The sequence below is a fragment of the Pseudophryne corroboree genome, chromosome 9 (genome assembly GCF_028390025.1).
Source record: "Pseudophryne corroboree isolate aPseCor3 chromosome 9, aPseCor3.hap2, whole genome shotgun sequence".
Taxonomy (NCBI): Eukaryota; Metazoa; Chordata; class Amphibia; order Anura; family Myobatrachidae; genus Pseudophryne; species Pseudophryne corroboree.
Window position 1 is genome coordinate 362135465 of NC_086452.1, and position 18828 is coordinate 362154292.

At 49.1% G+C, this 18828-nt stretch overlaps 1 protein-coding gene across 5 annotated transcripts in view; it reads left to right on the forward strand.

The window, feature by feature from the left end:
- TNRC6B (trinucleotide repeat containing adaptor 6B) overlaps nt 1-18828 on the forward strand; it is a 333109-nt gene that overhangs the window by 294222 nt on the left and 20059 nt on the right. For all 5 annotated transcript variants that reach the window (XM_063940726.1, XM_063940724.1, XM_063940727.1 and 2 more), the window contains 3 exons: nt 233-334; nt 614-770; nt 12605-12730. In XM_063940726.1, the coding sequence (XP_063796796.1) occupies nt 233-334; nt 614-770; nt 12605-12730 (385 nt within the window). The remainder of the gene's footprint in view (nt 1-232; nt 335-613; nt 771-12604; nt 12731-18828) is intronic.

The window sequence follows — 18828 nt, forward strand, 5'->3', positions numbered from 1 at the left end:
ATGTGACCATTATGTGTTTGATTTGAATACACATGTGATTTTTTACACCGACGGAGTGCCGCTGCTTCTTTTTCCTTTTCTATATATATATATATATATATATAAAATCTGTATACAAATGCAGAATACTGTAATACTAATGCAATTTTTAGACACTTTGGGTTGGAGGTGCTTAGGTTTTATGAGTGTATGAAAGCTGTATCTGCTAAAGTGTCTAATTTGCTTTATACAGGCCTGTCAGCTCCTCCTGCAGCAACAGCAGCAGCAACAGCAACAGCTCCTCCAGAACCAGAGGAAGATCTCACAGGCCGTCAGGCAACAGCAAGAACAGCAGGTAATAGTTAATGTCCATTTTCCAGCCACCTTTAAAGCGGATCATAGTTGTAAAATCAACATATTTAGCAGCAGATCTGTAACGGAAGTATTCAGATTGCATGGTATTGGTACTGGTTATGCAGGATAGTCTTACTGTTTCTGTCCAACCCAGAAGCAGGCCCATAATTGTTGGACTATTAGGAGAGTGTCCAGATTTGCTCCCTGCTCTTTCAAAAACCTAGCAGTGCAGTCACACTGTCTGTAGCATGATGGCTAATTACTTGCTTAATTTCTCTAGCAATTGGCACGGATGGTGAATGCCCTCCAGCAGCAGCAACAGAGGCAGCCAGGAATGAAGCACTCTCCCTCTCATCCATCTGGACCCAAGTCTCATATGGATTCTGTGGGGCTCTCCGACATGCAATCCAAGGGGCACATGCCTGGATACGGCTCTGGTTAGTGTTGGTGTTCCCTGAAATGCAGAGTTGTCACAGAGTTGCATCAAATTTTAATGATCATTGCAGATAAAAGCATCAACTTGTATTTCAAGAACCTGAAATTTCTCTATCCATAAGGGTTACTGGGGACCTTAGTACAATAGGTATAGAAGGGGTCCAAAGGAGCCGGTGCACTTTAAATTTCTTCCACAGGGTGTGCTGGCTCCCCCCCTCTATGCCCTACCCTACAGCTCAGTTTAGAAAAAAGCTCTAGAGAGTTTTTCTTCAGTTTAGTTTCTGTTTGTTATTTTCAGGTAAGCTGTTTGGGCAACAGCTTACTTGCACCGAAGGATACTGGGGGGAGGGAGGGGTGGGGGGGCGACACCGGCCTTTGCCTCATTTAGAGGTGCTGAGTCGGATCCCGCTGACAGGACAACGGTCCTTAGGGTCAGTGTACCGCAGGCATTGCGCTCTCGCGCACACACCGCAGCATGCCGCACACCCCCTGTACAGAGCCTGAAGGTCGGCAGAGTGGTGAATGACAACCGGGGACCCTGCTAGGGGGGGACCTGGTTCCTATGTGTGGCATGAACGCGGGGCGGCATACGGACGCCCTTGGTGGTGATCCCATAACCCCACCGCGTACACTGTCAGCGATAGTGAAAAAGCTGATTGTACCTTATTTGACACACTTTGGGGACATTTGCCAGTATAAATATCAGCATAGCTCCGGCGCCATTGTAAGGGCGGGACCAGCGTCTTCTTGGCGCCATTTCCTGCACACACAGTGCTGCTGCAGGACTGCCAGCTCCTCCAAGGGATCCTCCATGGCCAGACACTGGTACAGGGGTGTAGTTAAGGGGGATAGCCCACTGTGAGACCTATATATTAGGCTCCTCAAGCACTATATACCAAATTGCCTCACTTCTAACTATATAATTGTTAGTTCTCAGGCTGGTGCTGGACCCTCCTCTCTGAGTATCTCCACACACAATAGTCTGAGCAGGCTTGCTGGTACCTGTTGTTCTCTGTGGTTGTTTGTGAATGTAAATGTCCTCTGTCAGCATGGTAAAAAAAGCTGTGTGCGCTGTTTGTCACACCAGGTTTTCCCCCTCCCCTGAAAATTCTCTCATGTGTGAACAATGCAGTCAACCCTCACAAGATAGTGGGGCTTCAGGGGGTGATTTGCAGGAGCCTGCGTGGCTCAGCCCTATAAGATCTATGATGGCTGACATGTCAAAAGAACTGACTACTGCTAGATAAGAAAGGCAGCAGTTACAACAATCTGTGGCTGCTCTGTCAAAAGATAGGGCAGACAGAGACGTGTTTACCCTCTCTCAAATCCATTACCTGAAAAAAGGGGGTTACCTGATATCCTCTCAGAATCTGAGGAGGAGGTACCAGAGGTAGAGGACGGGGAAGAGCTGGACTCTAATACTGAATTAGATGATTACTCTGCTGCACAAGGAGTAGACTTAATTATCATTGCTGTAAGGGATGTCTTAAATAATCCTGGGAATGAGACAGATGTGCAGCAATCCTTTTTCTCATCACAGAAAAAGCTACAGGTCACATTTCCTGACTCTAAGGAACTGGATGGTATTTTTAGAGAGCCATGGGCAAATCCTGATAAGAAATTCCAGGTATCAAAGAAATAGGTGGCCACCTTCCCTTTTGCACAAGAGGGGTGCAAGGTCTGGGAAACTCCCCATGCTGTCGATGCATCAGTATCGCGTCTGTCAAAAAAGATAGTACTACTGGTTCCAGGGGCTACGGCCTTAAAGAAACCCGCAGACAGGAAAATAGAAACTACTTTAAAATCTATTTATGTTGCAGTGGGGGCCTCCCAGAAGCCTGTTTTTGCAGGTTGTTGGGCGACACAGGGCATTCATACATGGGCCGGTAACATCCAAGAGGGTTCTGCTGGGGAAAAGTCCCTAGCTGATATGGTGATACTAATTCAGCACATACAGGAGTCTGCCTTCTTCTCCTCTGTGATACCATCAAAGGTATTGGGGTAATAAATGCCCGTACTGCTATCGTGGCGGTCTCCACATGCAGAGCGTTGTGGTTACGTCAGTGGGTGGCGGAAGCGGAGTCAAAAAAAGAGTGTGGAAGCCTTACCCTTCACAGAAGATTGGCTGTTCGGAGGTGAATTGGATACCTGGATTTCGAAGGCTACTGCTGTTATGTACCTCCCCACGACTGCTCCACCGGCTAGACGTTCCTACTCTGGGCCATCTCTGCAGTCCATTCAGATGCCGCACTTTAAAGGTAAGGGCTCGAGGTTCAAGAGGTAAGTCTCGTAAACCTGCCATTTCCGCTTCCAAGGAACAGGGCGTCAGCTCTGTCTCCTCCAAACCCTCAGCATGACGGTGTCCCTCCACTCCAGAGGGACCTCGTCTGAGATTCTTCAGCTCCATCTGGAACAGCTCCTGCCAGGACGCCTAAGTAAAAGATCTGATCTCCCAAGGCTACAAGCTGGAATTCGAAAGTCTTCCACCTCCTCAGGTTTTTCAAGTCGGGTTTACCAGCTTCAGAAACTATGCGCCTCACGTTGCAGGAGGCCATTCAAAAGTTAGCCCAGACACAGGTCATTCTTCCTGTGCCACCTCAACAACAAGGCGAAGGATACTACTCCAGCCTTTTTGTGGTACCAAAACTGGACGGTTCAGTGAGACCCATTTTAAACCTCAAATCGTTAAACCCATATCTGCGGGTATTCCGGTTCAAAATGGAGTCTCTGAGAGCAGTGATCTCAGGTCTGGAGGAAGGAGAGTTCTTGGTCTCCCTGGATATAAAGGATGCTTACCTCCATATACCGATATGGTCGCCTCATCAAGCTTACCTCAGGTTTGCTCTGCTGCAGGAACATTACCAGTTCCAGGCGCTGCCCTTCGGCCTATCCATGGCCCCAAGGGTTTTCACCAAAGTGATGGCGAAAATTATGTTCCAACTCAAGGTGTGAACATTGTCCCCTACCTAAACGATCTGCTGATCAAAGCAAGATCGAAGGAAGTACTGCTGGACAGCATCTCCCGCACTACATCCCTGCTATCACGCCACGGGTGGATTCTAAACTTTCAAAGTCTCACCTGGAGCAAACCCAGCATCTTCAGTTTGTCGGGATGATCCTGGACACGGTGGCTCAGAAGGTCTTCCTCCCTACGGAGAAGGCGAACGTAATTCAGGAGTTGGTTCGGGCCATTCTGCAGAAAGACCGGTTCTCAGTACATCGCTGCACCTGTCTGTTGGGGAAGATGGTGGCCTCTTTCGAGGCCATTCAGTTTGGCAGATTCCATACGAGGATATTCCAACTGGATCTCCTGAAGAAATGCTTGGGTTTACATCTGCAGATGCACCAGGTCATATGTTTCTCACCGCAGGCCAGGATCTCCCTCCTGTGGTGGTTGCAATCCTCCAACCTCTTGGAGGGGCAGACTTTCGAGATCCGGGATTGGATTCTCTTGACCACAGATGCCAGCCTTCGGGGCTGGGGAGCGGTAACCCAGGGACAGCAGTTCCAGGGCCGGTGGTCACTCTTTGAAAGCCGCCTCCCTATAAACATACTGGAACTCAGAGCGATCTACAATGCTCTGCTACAGACAGCTCATCTGCTCCAAGGCTTTGCCATTCAGGTTCAGTCGGACAACGCCACGGCTGTGGCTTATGTCAATCGGCAAGGTGGAACAAAGAGCAGGGCCTGCATGAGGGAGGTATGGTGTGGCCTGCATGAGGGAGGCTCCTATGTGTGGCATGAACGCGGGGCGGGCATACGGACGCCCTTGGTGGTGATCCCATAACCCCACTGTCAGCGATAGTGAAAAAGCTGATTGTACCTTATTTGACACACTTTGGGGACACTTGCCAGTATAAATATCAGCATAGCTCCGGCGCCATTGTAAGGGCGGGACCAGTGTCTTCTTGGCGCCATTTCCTGCACACACAGCGCTGCTGCAGGACTGCCAGCTCCTCCAAGAGATCCTCCATGGCCAGACACTGGTACAGGGGTGTGGTTAAGGGGGATAGCCCACTGTGAGACCTATATATTAGGCTCCTCAAGCACTATATACCAAATTGCATATGGCTTATGTCAATCGGCAAGGTGGAACAAAGAGCAGGGCCTGCATGAGGGAGGTATCCAAGATTCTCCGCTGGGCTGAACAGAATCCAAAGGCGGTGTCTGCCATATTCATTCTACGAGTCGACATCTGGGAAGCAGACTTCCTCAGCCGTCACGACCTCCACCCAGGAGAATGGTGTCTTCACCCTCAGGTGTTTTCAACTGATAACAGATCTGTGGGGCTGCCCACAGAGCGATCTGATGGCCTCTCGGCTCAACAACAAGCTTCAGTGCTATTGTTCCAGAACGAGGGACCCTCTGGCATTGGCAGTGGATGCACTGACTACTCCATGGGATTACCAGCTGGTGTACCTGTTTCCTCCGATTCCATTGCTCCCCAAGGTTCTAAAGCGAATCAAAAGAGGGAGCTCAGGCGATTCTCATCACCCCAAACTGGCCTTGGAGGGTTTGGTACGCGGATCTTCTAGAGAAGGCCATAGAAGACCCCTGGTACCTATTGCTAAGGGAAGATCTTCAACAAGGACCGTTCGTCTACCCGGACTTACGGCATCTTCCTTTGACGGCATGGTGGTTGAGCAGAACCTTCTAGCTGAGAAGGGAATTCCGGGCAAAGTTATTACCACCATGATTCAAGCCGGAAAACCGGTTACGTCAAAGCACTACCACCATATCTGGAAACGTTCCGTCTCCCTGGTGTGAGGGCCAAAAATATCCTCCTGCGGATTTCAAGCTGGGGCGCTTTTTGCGCTTTTTACAGGCTGGTGTGGATATGGGCCTAAGGTTGGGCTCCATAAAGGTTCAGATCTCGGCCTTGTCCATTTTCTTTCCAAAGAAACTGGCTGCTTTGCCTGAAGTACAGACTTTCCTGCAGGGTGTCCTGCACATTCAACCTCCTTATGTGCCGCCCACGGCACCGTGGGATCTAACCATGGTTTTGTCCTTTCTACAGTCCTCTTGGGTTGAACTTCTGATGTTGGTGGAGTACAAAATACCTTACGTGGAAGACTGTTATGCTCCTAGCCTAGGCTTCCGCTAGGCATGTCTCCGAACTTGGTGCTTTGTCCTGTAAAAGTTCCTACTTGGTCTTTCATGAGGACAGAGCGGAACTCCGGACTCGACAACAGTTCCTACTTAAGGTGGTATCTGCATTCCACTTGAATCAGCCTATTGTGGTTCCGGCGGCTTCAGCCTCTTCCTCAATTCCTGAGTCAGTGGATGTGGTTCGAGCCCTAAGAATTTATATCAAGAGAACTGCTGCTGTCAGAAAATCGGATTCCCTCTTTGTGCTGTATGATGCTTTCAAAAAGGGTCGTCCTGCTTCAAAGCAGACCATTGCCCGTTGGATTAGGCTTACTGTTCAACAGATCTACGCTTCGGCGGCCTTGCCTATTCCTCAGTCTATCATCTATCACGGCCCAATCCACAAGGTCTGTAGGTTCCTCCTGGGTGACTGCCCGGGAAGTGTCGGCCCTAAAACTGTGTCGGGCCGCTACATGGGTCAGGGACAAACACGTTTGTCAAGTTTTACAGGTTTGATACCCTGGATGCAGAGGATGTCCAGTTTGGACGTACAGTGTTGCAGGCGTATTAGCATGTTCCCACCCTGTTTGGGAGCTTTTGGACGTCCCCATTGTACTAAGGTCCCCCGTATTCCTTATGGATGATAGAGAAAAGATGATTTTAATAACCTACCGGTAAACCCTTTTCTCGTAGTCCATAAGGGATACTGGGTGCCCGCCTCTGTGCTGTGACTTTACTGCAAGGTTTTGTTCTCGTGTGAAGTTGTTTCAACAGCTGTTTCTGTTGTGTTTTGCTAGCTGTTGCAAACTCATTGTTGTGTTGTGTGCTGGTTCTTTTATCTCACCACTCGTTTGTAATATATCCTCCTCTCAAGTATGTACATCTCCTTCAGGCACAGTTTTCCTAGAATGAGCTGTAGGGGAGGAGCCAGCACACCCTGTGGAAGAAATGTAAAGTGCACCGGCTCCTTTGGTCCCATTCTATACCTATTGTACTAAGGTCCCCAGTATCCCTTATGGACTACGAGAAAAGGATTTACCGGTAGGTAATTAAAATCCTCTTTCTCTGACGTCCTAGTGGATGCTGGGAACTCCGTAAGGACTATGGGGAATAGCGGGCTCCGAAGGAGGCTGGGCACTCTAGAAAGATTTATGACTACCTGGTGTGCACTGGCTCCTCCCACTATGACCCTCCTCCAAGCCTCAGTTAGATTTTGTGCCCGGCCGAGGTTGGATGCACACTAGGGGCTCTCCTGAGCCCTTAGAAAGAAAGTATAGTTTAGGTTTTTTATTTTCAGTGAGACCTGCTGGCAACAGGCTCACTGCAGCGAGGGACTAAGGGGAGAAGAAGCGAACTCACCTGCTTGCAGCCGGATTGGGCTTCTTAGGCTACTGGATCCAGAGGGATCGACCGCAGGCCCAGTCCTTGGTGTTCGGTCCCGGAGCCGCGCCGCCGTCCCCCTTACAGAGCCAGAAGCAAGAAGAGGTCTGGAAAAACGGCGGCAGAAGACATCAGTCTTCACCAAGGTAGCGCACAGCACTGCAGCTGTGCGCCATTGCTCCTCATACACACTTCATACTCCGGTCACTGAGGGTGCAGGGCGCTGGGGGGGGGCGCCCTGAGAAGCAATAATAACACCTTGGCTGGCAAAAACTCCACAATATATAGTCCCAGAGGCTATATATGTGGAAAATACCCCTGCCAGAATATGGAAAAAAGCGGGAGAATCGTCCGCGGAAAAGGGGCGGAGCTATCTCTCACAGCACACTGGCGCCATTTCTCCTTCACAGATCCGCTGGAAGGAAGCTCCCTGGCTCTCCCCTGCAGTCTACACTACAGAACAGGGTAAAAACAGAGAGGGGGGGCACTAAATTTAGGCGCAGTATATATTATATAGAAAAAGCAGCTATAGGGGACATAACTCAGTTAGTCCCTGCATTATATAGCGCTCTGGTGTGTGCTGGCATACTCTCACTCTGTCCCCCCAAAGGGCTTTTGTGGGTCCTGTCCTCATTCGGAGCATTCCTTGTGTGTGTGCGGTGTGTCGGTACGGCTGTGTCGACATGTTTGATGAGGATAATGATGTGGAGGCGGAGCAGATGCCTTTAGAAGGGATGTCACCCCCTGCGGGGCAGACACCTGAGTGGATGGGCTTATGGAAAGTAATGAGTGCACGTATAGACTCCTTACATAAGAAAATTGACGACATGCCAAATGTGGGACAGCCGACTTCTCAGCTCGTGCCTGCCCAGGCGTCGCATGGGTCGTCGGGGGCTCTAAAACGCCCGCTACCTCAAGCAGACCCAGATGTCGACACTGATACTGACACCAGTGTCGACGACGATGAGTCTAACCTGATGCCCACTAAGGCCATTCACTGCATGATTGAGGCAATGAAAGAGGTGTTACACATTTCTGATATAACTACAGGTACCACTAAAAAGGGTATTATGTTTGGAGAGAAAAAACTACCCGTAGTTTTTCCCCCATCAGATGAATTAAATGAAGTGTGTGAAGAAGCGTGGGCTTTCCCTGATAAAAAATTGGTAATTCCTAAGAAGGTACTAATGGCGTTCCCTTTCCCGCCAGAGGATAGGTCACGTTGGGAAACACCCCCTAGAGTGGATAAAGCGCTCACACGTTTGTCTAAAAAGGTGGCACTACCGTCTCCGGATACGGCCGCCCTCAAGGAACCTGCTGATAGAAAGCAGGAGGCGATCCTGAAGTCTGTATATACACACACAGGCATTATACTTAGGCCAGCTATTGCGTCAGCTTGGATGTGCAGTGCTGCCGCTGCGTGGTCAGATAAACTGTCAGAAAATATTGACACATTAGACAGAGACACGATCCTGTTAACCATAGACCATATAAAAGACTCAGTCTTATATATGAGAGATGCACAGAGGGAAATCTGCCGACTGGCATCTAAAGTAAGTGCATTGTCCATTTCTGCTAGGAGAGGCTTATGGACTCGCCAGTGGACAGGAGATGCAGATTCAAAAAAGCACATGGAAGTGTTGCCATATAAGGGTGAGGAATTATTTGGGGATGGTCTCTCGGACCTAGTTTCCACAGCAACGTCTGGGAAGTCAGCATTTTTACCCCATGTCCCCTCACAGCCTAAGAAGGCGCCGTTTTATCAGGTTCAGTCCTTTCGGACCCAGAAAAACAGGCGTGGAAAAGGCGGGTCCTTTCTGTCCAGAGGCAGAGGTAGGGGAAAAAGGCTGCAACAAACAGCAGGTTCCCAGGAGCAAAAGTCCTCCCCCGCTTCTTCTTCCAAGTCCGCCGCATGACTGTGGGGCTCCACAGGCGGAGCCAGGTACGGTGGGGGGTCGCCTCAAAAATTTCAGCGATCAGTGGGCTCGCTCACAGGTGGATCCCTGGATCCTGCAAATAGTATCTCAGGGGTACAAGCTGGAATTCGAGGCGTCCCCACCCCACCGGTTCCTAAAATCTGCCTTGCCGATTGCTCCCTCAGACAGGGAGGCGGTGCTAGCGGCAATTCACAAGCTGTATTCCCAGCAGGTGATAATCAAGGTACCCCTACTTCAACAAGGCCGGGGTTATTATTCCACACTATTTGTGGTACCGAAACCGGACGGTTCGGTGAGACCCATTCTAAATTTGAAATCCTTGAACACGTACATAAAGAAATTCAAGTTCAAGATGGAATCGCTCAGGGCGGTTATTGCAAGCCTGGACGAGGGGGATTACATGGTATCCCTGGACATCAAGGATGCTTACTTGCATGTCCCCATTTACCATCCTCACCAGGAGTACCTCAGATTTGTGGTACAGGATTGCCATTACCAATTCCAGACGCTGCCGTTTGGACTGTCCACGGCACCGAGGGTATTTACCAAGGTTATGGCGGAAATGATGATACTCCTTCGAAGAAAGGGAGTTTTAATTATCCCGTACTTGGACGATATCCTAATAAAAGCGAGGTCCAAGGAACAGTTGTTGGTGGGAGTAGCACTATCTCAGGAGGTGCTGCACCAGCACGGCTGGATTCTGAATATCCCAAAGTCACAGCTGGTTCCGACGACACGGCTACTGTTCCTGGGTATGATTCTGGATACAGTCCAGAAGAAAGTGTTTCTCCCGGAGGAGAAAGCCAGGGAGTTGTCATCTCTAGTCAGAGACCTCCTGAAACCAAAACAGGTATCAGTGCATCGCTGCACACGGGTCCTGGGAAAGATGGTGGCTTCTTACGAAGCAATTCCCTTCGGCAGGTTCCATGCCAGAATCTTTCAGTGGGACCTGTTGGACCAGTGGTCCGGATCGCATCTTCAGATGCATCGCTTAATAACCCTGTCTCCAAGAACCAGGGTGTCTCTACTGTGGTGGCTGCAGAGTGCCCATCTTCTAGAGGGCCGCAGGTTCGGAATACAGGACTGGGTCCTGGTGACCACGGATGCCAGCCTTCGAGGCTGGGGGGGCAGTCATACAGGGAAGAAACTTCCAAGGACTATGGTCGAGTCAGGAGACTTCCCTTCACATAAATATTCTGGAACTAAGGGCCATCTACAATGCCCTAAGTCAAGCAAGATCCCTGCTCCTACACCAGCCGGTGCTGATCCAGTCAGACAACATCACGGCAGTCGCCCATGTAAATCGACAGGGCGGCACAAGAAGCAGGATGGCGATGGCAGAAGCCACAAGAATTCTCAGATGGGCGGAGAATCATGTACTAGCACTGTCAGCAGTGTTCATTCCGGGAGTGGACAACTGGGAAGCAGACTTCCTCAGCAGACACGACCTCCACCCGGGAGAGTGGGGACTTCACCCAGAAGTCTTCCAGATGCTGGTAAACCGTTGGGAAAAACCACAGGTGGACATGATGGCGTCCCGTCTCAACAAAAAGTTAAAAAGATATTGCGCCAGGTCAAGGGACCCTCAGGCGATAGCTGTGGACGCTCTAGTGACACCGTGGGTGTACCAGTCGGTTTATGTGTTCCCTCCTCTGCCTCTCATTCCAAAGGTATTGAGAATAATAAGAAAGCGAGGAGTAAACACAATTCTCGTGGTTCCAGATTGGCCAAGACGAGCGTGGTACCCGGAACTTCAAGAGATGCTCTCAGAGGACCCGTGGCCTCTACCGCTCAGACAGGACCTGATACAGCAGGGGCCCTGTCTGTTCCAAGACTTACCGCGGCTGCGTTTGACGGCAGGGCGGTTGAACACCGGATCCTAAAGGAAAAGGGTATTCCGGAAGAAGTCATTCCTACGCTTATTAAGGCCAGGAAAGATGTTACGGCAACGCATTATCACCGCATATGGCGAAAATATGTTGCATGGTGCGAGGCCAATAAGGCCCCAACAGAGGAATTTCAACTAGGTCGATTTCTGCATTTTCTGCAAGCAGGAGTGGATATGGGCCTAAAACTAGGCTCCATTAAAGTACAGATCTCGGCTCTGTCGATTTTCTTTCAAAAAGAACTAGCTTCAGTACCTGAAGTTCAGACATTTGTGAAAGGAGTGCTGCATATTCAGCCCCCGTTTGTGCCTCCTGTGGCACCTTGGGATCTCAACATGATGTTGAGTTTCTTAAAATCACATTGGTTTGAGCCACTAAAAACCGTGGATCTGAAATATCTCACGTGGAAAGTGGTCATGTTATTAGCCTTGGCTTCAGCCAGGCGAGTGTCAGAATTGGCGGCTTTATCATGTATAAGCCCTTATCTGATTTTCCATATGGATAGGGCAGAGTTGAGGACTCGTCCCCAATTTCTCCCTAAGGTGGTGTCAGCGTTTCACCTGAACCAGCCTATTGTGGTGCCGGCGGCTACTAGTGAATTGGAGGACTCCAAGTTGCTAGACGTTGTCAGGGCCCTGAAAATATATGTTCCAGGACGGCTGGAGTCAGAAAATCTGACTCGCTGTTTATCCTGTATGCACCCAACAAGCTGGGTGCTCCTGCTTCTAAGCAGTCTATTGCTCGCTGGATTTGTAGTACAATTCAGCTTGCACATTCTGTGGCAGGCATACCACAGCCAAAATCTGTAAATGCCCATTCCACAAGGAAGGTGGGCTCATCTTGGCCGGCTGCCCGAGGGGTCTCGGCTTTACAACTTTGCCGAGCAGCTACTTGGTCAGGGGCAAACACGTTTGCAAAATTCTACAAATTTGATACCCTGGCTGAGGAGGACCTGGAGTTCTCTCATTCGGTGCTACAGAGTCATCCGCACTCTCCCGCCCGTTTGGGAGCTTTGGTATAATCCCCATGGTCCTTACGGAGTTCCCAGCATCCACTAGGACGTCAGAGAAAATAAGAATTTACTCACCGGTAATTCTATTTCTCGTAGTCCGTAGTGGATGCTGGGCGCCCATCCCAAGTGCGGATTGTCTGCAATACTTGTAAATAGTTATTGTTATCTAAAGGGTTATTGTTGAGCCATCTGTTGAGAGGCTCAGTTGTTTTTATACTGTCAAACTGGATATAGTATCCCGAGTTGTACGGTGTGATTGGTGTGGCTGGTAAGAGTCTTACCCGGGATTCTAAATCCTTCCGTATTATGTCTGCTCGTCCGGGCACAGTGTCCTAACTGAGGCTTGGAGGAGGGTCATAGTGGGAGGAGCCAGTGCACACCAGGTAGTCATAAATCTTTCTAGAGTGCCCAGCCTCCTTCGGAGCCCGCTATTCCCCATGGTCCTTACGGAGTTCCCAGCATCCACTACGGGCTACGAGAAATAGAATTACCGGTGAGTAAATTCTTATTTTTTACTTTGCTATAATTTCCAGGCTTCAACTCCAGTGGAATGGATTATGGAAAGGAGGCTGGGGCAGAATCTCGTTTTAAGCAGTGGACATCCATGATGGATGGGTTGCCTTCTTCTGTGTCCCAAGATGTTGGTTTACACAAAAATGGTAAGCGACAGATGCTGCCAACTTCTGGGAAATGTTCACTTAATGTAACCTGCTCCACAACTTCCCAGTATAGAAAGTGGGGTGGAGGGATACAAAAGTAGACAGCTCCTGAAAGCAGTCTTATTTATTTTTGGTAGGTGGAGTTTTACGTAATTGAAAGGCTCGGTGGACGTAGAACTGAAACTCTATCTACAAATAGTTATTGGATTTAGTTGTTTCGTGTAGCAGCATTGTAGAGTTAGAAATAGATGGATAACCAGGCAGAGCACACACTCATGTAGATGTATACTGTACACCTTTCTTTGGTCAGATTTTGGCCACTAGGAAACTTTGATGCGATTTTGACTGGTTATTTTACTGTTATGGGGCCACGCATTTAAGTATCAGGCAAATTAAGGGAAAGGCAGTTAGTTAAAATGTTGTTCACAAATTTACTACTCTGCAACTAAACAAAATAAATTCTGGGACCTAAAGTAATCAGTCTTGAAAAAACAAAACTCACTATATGAGTGACTAATGCCTATTTATGGGAAGCAAAGGATCTTCACTTCTTCTTTCTCTTTCATCCATCTGGGGGACGCTGCGCCGTTACTTGTGGGTTAGAGGTGTGTGGTTGTGGAGTTTGGCACAGAACTATTAAAAACCTGACTCCTCCCCTCTCTAACCCCTCCCATCTCCTTCCTGTCTAGCCAGCACCTCAGTTTTAGTTTTGTGCCTGTGGAGTACAGACACAGATTTTTTTTCTCTGTAAGATTTTAGTTAGGTATTTTATCATTTTATTACTTGGAGTGCCTAGTCCCTGTATACAGGTGGCAGGTACTATTAGAGTGGGGTTAGCTAGGATTTTCCCACTCTATTCTGCTGCTGGAGGCCACCACACTTCGGTCACTGGGGCTGGATTCCTGTCTCTGAGAAGTCGGCAGTGAGGAGGTACAGGATAGACACAATCTGTCTCTGACAGTATTGGTCTATCCTTCCTATATCTGTATTTCTATATTTAATTTTATTAAATACTCTCCTCCTCTCTATCTCTCTCCCCCCCTCCCCCCAGACCTCTCTCCGGAGGTGAGCGGTGGCGCGCAGTAGCGAGGGCTTTATTTATCCCTGCTACTGTCTATTCTGGGTAGTCCGGGAGAGTGGTGAGTCACTCCCCGGGGAGCCGCTAGACGCTACCCGAACAGAGCCGCTCTGTGTAGCGGCGCACGGGAGCCGCGGACTTCCGGCTGCAGCGCGCCTACTGAACTGAGCGCTTCCTTGTTTCACAAAGGGACGGATTCCCGCCCTGCACGGCCACGCGCGCTCTCCCCTCCAGCGTATACAGGGCTCCGGCCCCCATCTTCTCCAGAGGCAGTACGGGGGACGCTGTGCAGCACTTGCAACACTTGTTTGGCTCAAAACAGCAAGTATATTTTGGGGCACAGTGTAATTCACAGTATATTTACATTGCGTCATTCTATACTCTGAGGGGATGTAATTTTTGCAATATATAATATACATTGCACAGTATAATTCACAGTATATTTACAATATACATTGCACTGTATAATTCAAAGTACTGTTCACTACTCTACTGAGTTTATTGTTCATTTGTAGTGCATTTGCTATTTCATAAAAAAAAAAAAAAGATTAAATTAATTAATTAATTATGACCATAAGCCAGACAAATCTACAAAGGGTAAGACCGCCTCGGTGGTTTATTTTTCCTGCTCACAATGTGGGTCATAGCTAGCGAAGGGTAGCCCGGACGCAGGTACCCCCTGTGCTTCATGCTCTGGTGCATCTGTGGCAGACCAGCAGGGAAGTTCCGCGGATCGGTCTATGCCTCCATGGCTACAGTGGAAGCTCTATGGGCTCAAGATATGGGCTCAATCTCTAAACAAATTTGTAAACTCTACCGGCAGTTCTTCTGCTACAAAACGGCCACAGCCGTTGGCCGCTATATCTTTTCCGGAGGAGTAGTTGGAAACATCCCCATTGGAGGATGGGGAAGTAGACCCAGAGTGGGACGAGTTTTCGACCTGGTAAGATGAGGAGTTTTTTTCCGTCAGACTCTTAATATTCAGAATTTGGAGATAGCGGGGTCTTCCTCTGCCTTTTTCAAAAGACGGAAAAGACAAGTTACTGTCTTTACCTCTGATTCACACTTTGCGGATATTTTAAAGGAGCCCTAGCTTAAGCCGGATTCTTCTTTCCAAGCCCCAAAGAAATTTAAATTTCTATATCCTTTTACAGAGGAGGATACAAGATTTTGGGAAACAGCCCCAAAGGTAGATGCTCCTATTTCACATTTAGCGAAAGCTACGGTTATTCCTTCTATACAGTCTGTGACGTTGAAAGATCCTACAGATAGGAAGATTGAAACAATAATTAAATCTATGTTATCTTTATCAGGTGTTTCTCTACGCCCAATTCTAGCTGACGCTTGGGTCCTCAAGGCCGCAGATGACTGGCTGGCACAGGTCGTATCTGGAATGCAGTCTGACGATCCATCGGAAGCCATTCAATTAGCAGAACAGATTTCGGAGGCTCTTACTTATGTGGGTGAGGCCTTGTTAGATTCGGCTGCGCTACAATCCCGTATTTCTGCCTTGACTGTGACAGCAAGACGGTCTCTTTGGCTTCGGGTTTGGAATGCCGATTCTGACTCAAAACAGACCTTGACTGCGGTGCCCTTTGAAGGTGAGTTTCTCTTTGTGTCAGAATTAAAGAAGATTATTTCCGATACTACAGGAGGAAAGAGCCCTTTTCTTCAAGTTGCTCCTCAGAAACCGAAGACTACAAGGTTTCGGTCCTTTCGTACACAGGGCAGAGGTAATTCCCATTCCTTTCGTGCCTTCTCCAGGTACCCACGAAGAGGGGCATTCAGAGGTAGAGGAACACAGGCAACTCGTAGACCAGCCAGTAAACCTGCCGACAAACCTACTGCATGACGGTTCACGATCGCCGGAGGGATCAATGACGGTTGGAGCTCGGTTACTACAGTTCAAAGAGGTATGGCTTCTGTCGAACCCAGATCGCTGGGTGACGGGGGTCATATCCAGGGGATATATGTTAGATCTCGAGGAACCAGTCCCATATCGTCTGTCACTCCTCTTCCGAGCGATCCCACCAGACGTCGAGCTCTTCTTCATACAACAGCCACTCTTTTACAGAATGGTGTAATTCTTCCAGTTCCCGCTCAACAGAGAGATCGGGGATTTTACTCGGGTCTTTTTCTCGTGGACAAACCGGACGGTTCGTTCCGACCCATTCTGAATCTAAAAGCCCTCAACCCGTATCTCTCAACCCAAAAATTCAAGATGGAATCCATTCGCTCAATAATCGCTGCCATGGAGCCAGGGGAATATTTGGCTTCAATAGACATAAAAGACGCCTACCTACATGTTCCTATTTGGATAGGTCGTCAATCTCTTCTGAGATATGCAGTCGGTCCGTGGCATTTTCAGTTTCAGGCTCTTCCCTTTGGTCTATCCACGGCTCCTCGAGTATTTACAAAAGTCATGGGTCATGTCGTCGCGGTTCTCCGTTGTCAGGGGGTCAACATCACTCCATACTTGGACGATCTGTTGGTCAAGGCCCCGTCAGAGGCGATTCTCAATCAGAACCTGCGTCTAACGATAGAGACTCTGCAGTCATTCGGATGGATAATAAACTTTCCAAAGTCGTCTTTACTCCCTTCCCAGAAAATGATTTTTCTGGGACTTTTATTCGACACCAACAGCCAGAAGGTGTTTCTTCCTACGGACAAGATTCAGGATCTGCAGTCCAGAATCCGGACCCTGTTGCACTTACCGGTAGTGTCGGTCCTCAGATGCATGCAGGTGTTAGGCAAGATGGTGTCTTCCTTCGAGGCAGTCCCATACGCCAGATTTCATGCCCGACCTCTTCAGGCTCAGATTCTCGGCTGTTGGACTCGGATGGATCCACGTCTCGAATTGCAGTTGATCGGATTGTCGGTAAAGACTCGTCAGTCGCTTCACTGGTGGCTTCAAAGTCACAATTTGAGAAAAGGAGCGCCGTTCACGGTTTGGTCTTGGATGATGGTCACCACGGACGCAAGCCTCAGCGGTTGGGGGGCAGTGTTCCAGACTCGTCACTTCCAGGGGCGCTGGAACAGTCACGAGTCGAAATTACAGATCAACATTCTGGAATTGAGGGCAATCCGGTATGCACTCCTTCAGATTCAGACCATGGTACAGGGTCATCCAGTTCGTGTGCAGTCCGACAATGCCACAGCAGTGGCTTACATCAACAAACAGGGAGGAACTCGCAGCTGGTCCGCCATGAGAGAAGTTGCTCAGATTCTCACGTGAGCGGAACGGTGGGTTCCAGTAATATCCGCAATTCACATTCCACGAGTCGAGAACTGGGAAGCGGATTTTTTGAGTCGTCACACGATTCATCCGGGAGAATCGGAACTTCACCAGGAGGTGTTTCTCTCTCTAGCGGCCCGCTGGGGAATGCCCGACGTAGACCTAATGGCGTCTCGCCTCAACAAGAAGCTTCCTCACTACGGCTCGCGAACTCAGGATCCTCAAGCGTTTCTGATCGATGCTCTAACAGCCCCGTGGCAGTTTCAACTGGGTTACGTGTTTCCGCCATTTCCGCTGAGTCCACGTCTACTTCAACGCATTCGGCGAGAAGGTCTCGCAATAATTCTGGTGGCTCCAGATTGGCCGCGCCGACAGTGGTACACTCTTCTGCGCAGCATGATCGTCGGAGACCCCTTTTGTCTCCCCCTGCGACCAGATCTTCTTAAAGGACCTTGTCGCCACCCAGATTTAAGTCTGCTGGCTTTGACGGCTTGGTTCTTAAATCCAATATTTTAAAAGCAAAAGGTCTTTCTCGTTCTGTTGTGCAGGCGATGATTCGGGCTAGGAAACCGGTGACTAATGGCATTTACCACAGGGTATGGCGTATTTACATTGCTTGGTGCGAAAAGCGGGGCTTGACTCCGCATTTGTTTAGACTTCCTCGCCTGCTATCTTTACTTCAAGAGGGCCTAGAGAAGGGTCTGAGGCTTTCTTCACTGAAGGGTCAGGTTTCGGCCTTGTCGGTTCTTTTTCAAAAGAAACTAGCGATCATTCCAGAGGTTCAGACATTCCTTCAGGGAGTACTTCGGATTCAACCACCTTTTGTTCCTCCAGTTCCTCCCTGGGATTTAAACGTGGTCCTTACGGCCCTTCAAAAATCTCCATTTGAGCCTTTGGAATCTGTAGAACTACGTTATCTAACATTAAACGTTGTTTTTCTTTTAGCTATTGCCTCAGCTAGACGAGTGTCTGAGTTGGCGGCCCTTTCTTGCAGGCCGCCCTTGTTAGTGTTTCATGAGAACCGGGTGGTTCTGCGGACTAAGCCTTCTTTCCTTCCAAAGGTTGTTTCAGCATTCCATTTAAATCAGGACATTGTCCTTCCAGCATTTACTCCGTCGTCTTCTCCCGGGGAGAACTTCCATTTGGCCCTCCTGGATGTTGTTCGGGCCTTACGTGTTTATTTGTCTCGCACGGAGTCTTTCCGTCGTACGGATACCTTGTTGGTATTGATTGATGCTCCCAAACAAGGTTGGCCGGCTTCCAAGAACACTGTGGCCCGTTGGGTAACTTCGGCCATCAGACAGGCGTACGTTTCTTCAAATGTTTCGGTTCCTGACTCAATTAGGGCTCATTCGACTAGAGCTGTTGGAGCCTCTTGGGCTGTTCGCGGTGGCGCATCTATTGAGCAGCTGTGCAGGGCGGCGACCTGGTCGTCGGTCCATACTTTCACAAAGTTTTACCGTTTTCATACTTTTGGTTTGGAGACTGCCTCTGTTGGGCGTCATATTTTACAGACGGCTATGCCGTCACCGTCTCCCTCCTCTCATTAGCTTGCTTTGGGAAATCCCACAAGTAACGGCGCAGCTTCCCCCAGATGGATGAAAGAGAAATAGGGATTTTTGTTTACTTACCGTAAAATCTTTCTCTGATTCCATCTGGGGGACGCTGCGATCCCTCCCATGGGTTTGTCTGGTTTAACCGGTTAAATTTTTTCGGTCTATCTCCTTTGGCTTGGCTAAACGTTAACTGAGGTGCTGGCTAGACAGGAAGGAGATGGGAGGGGTT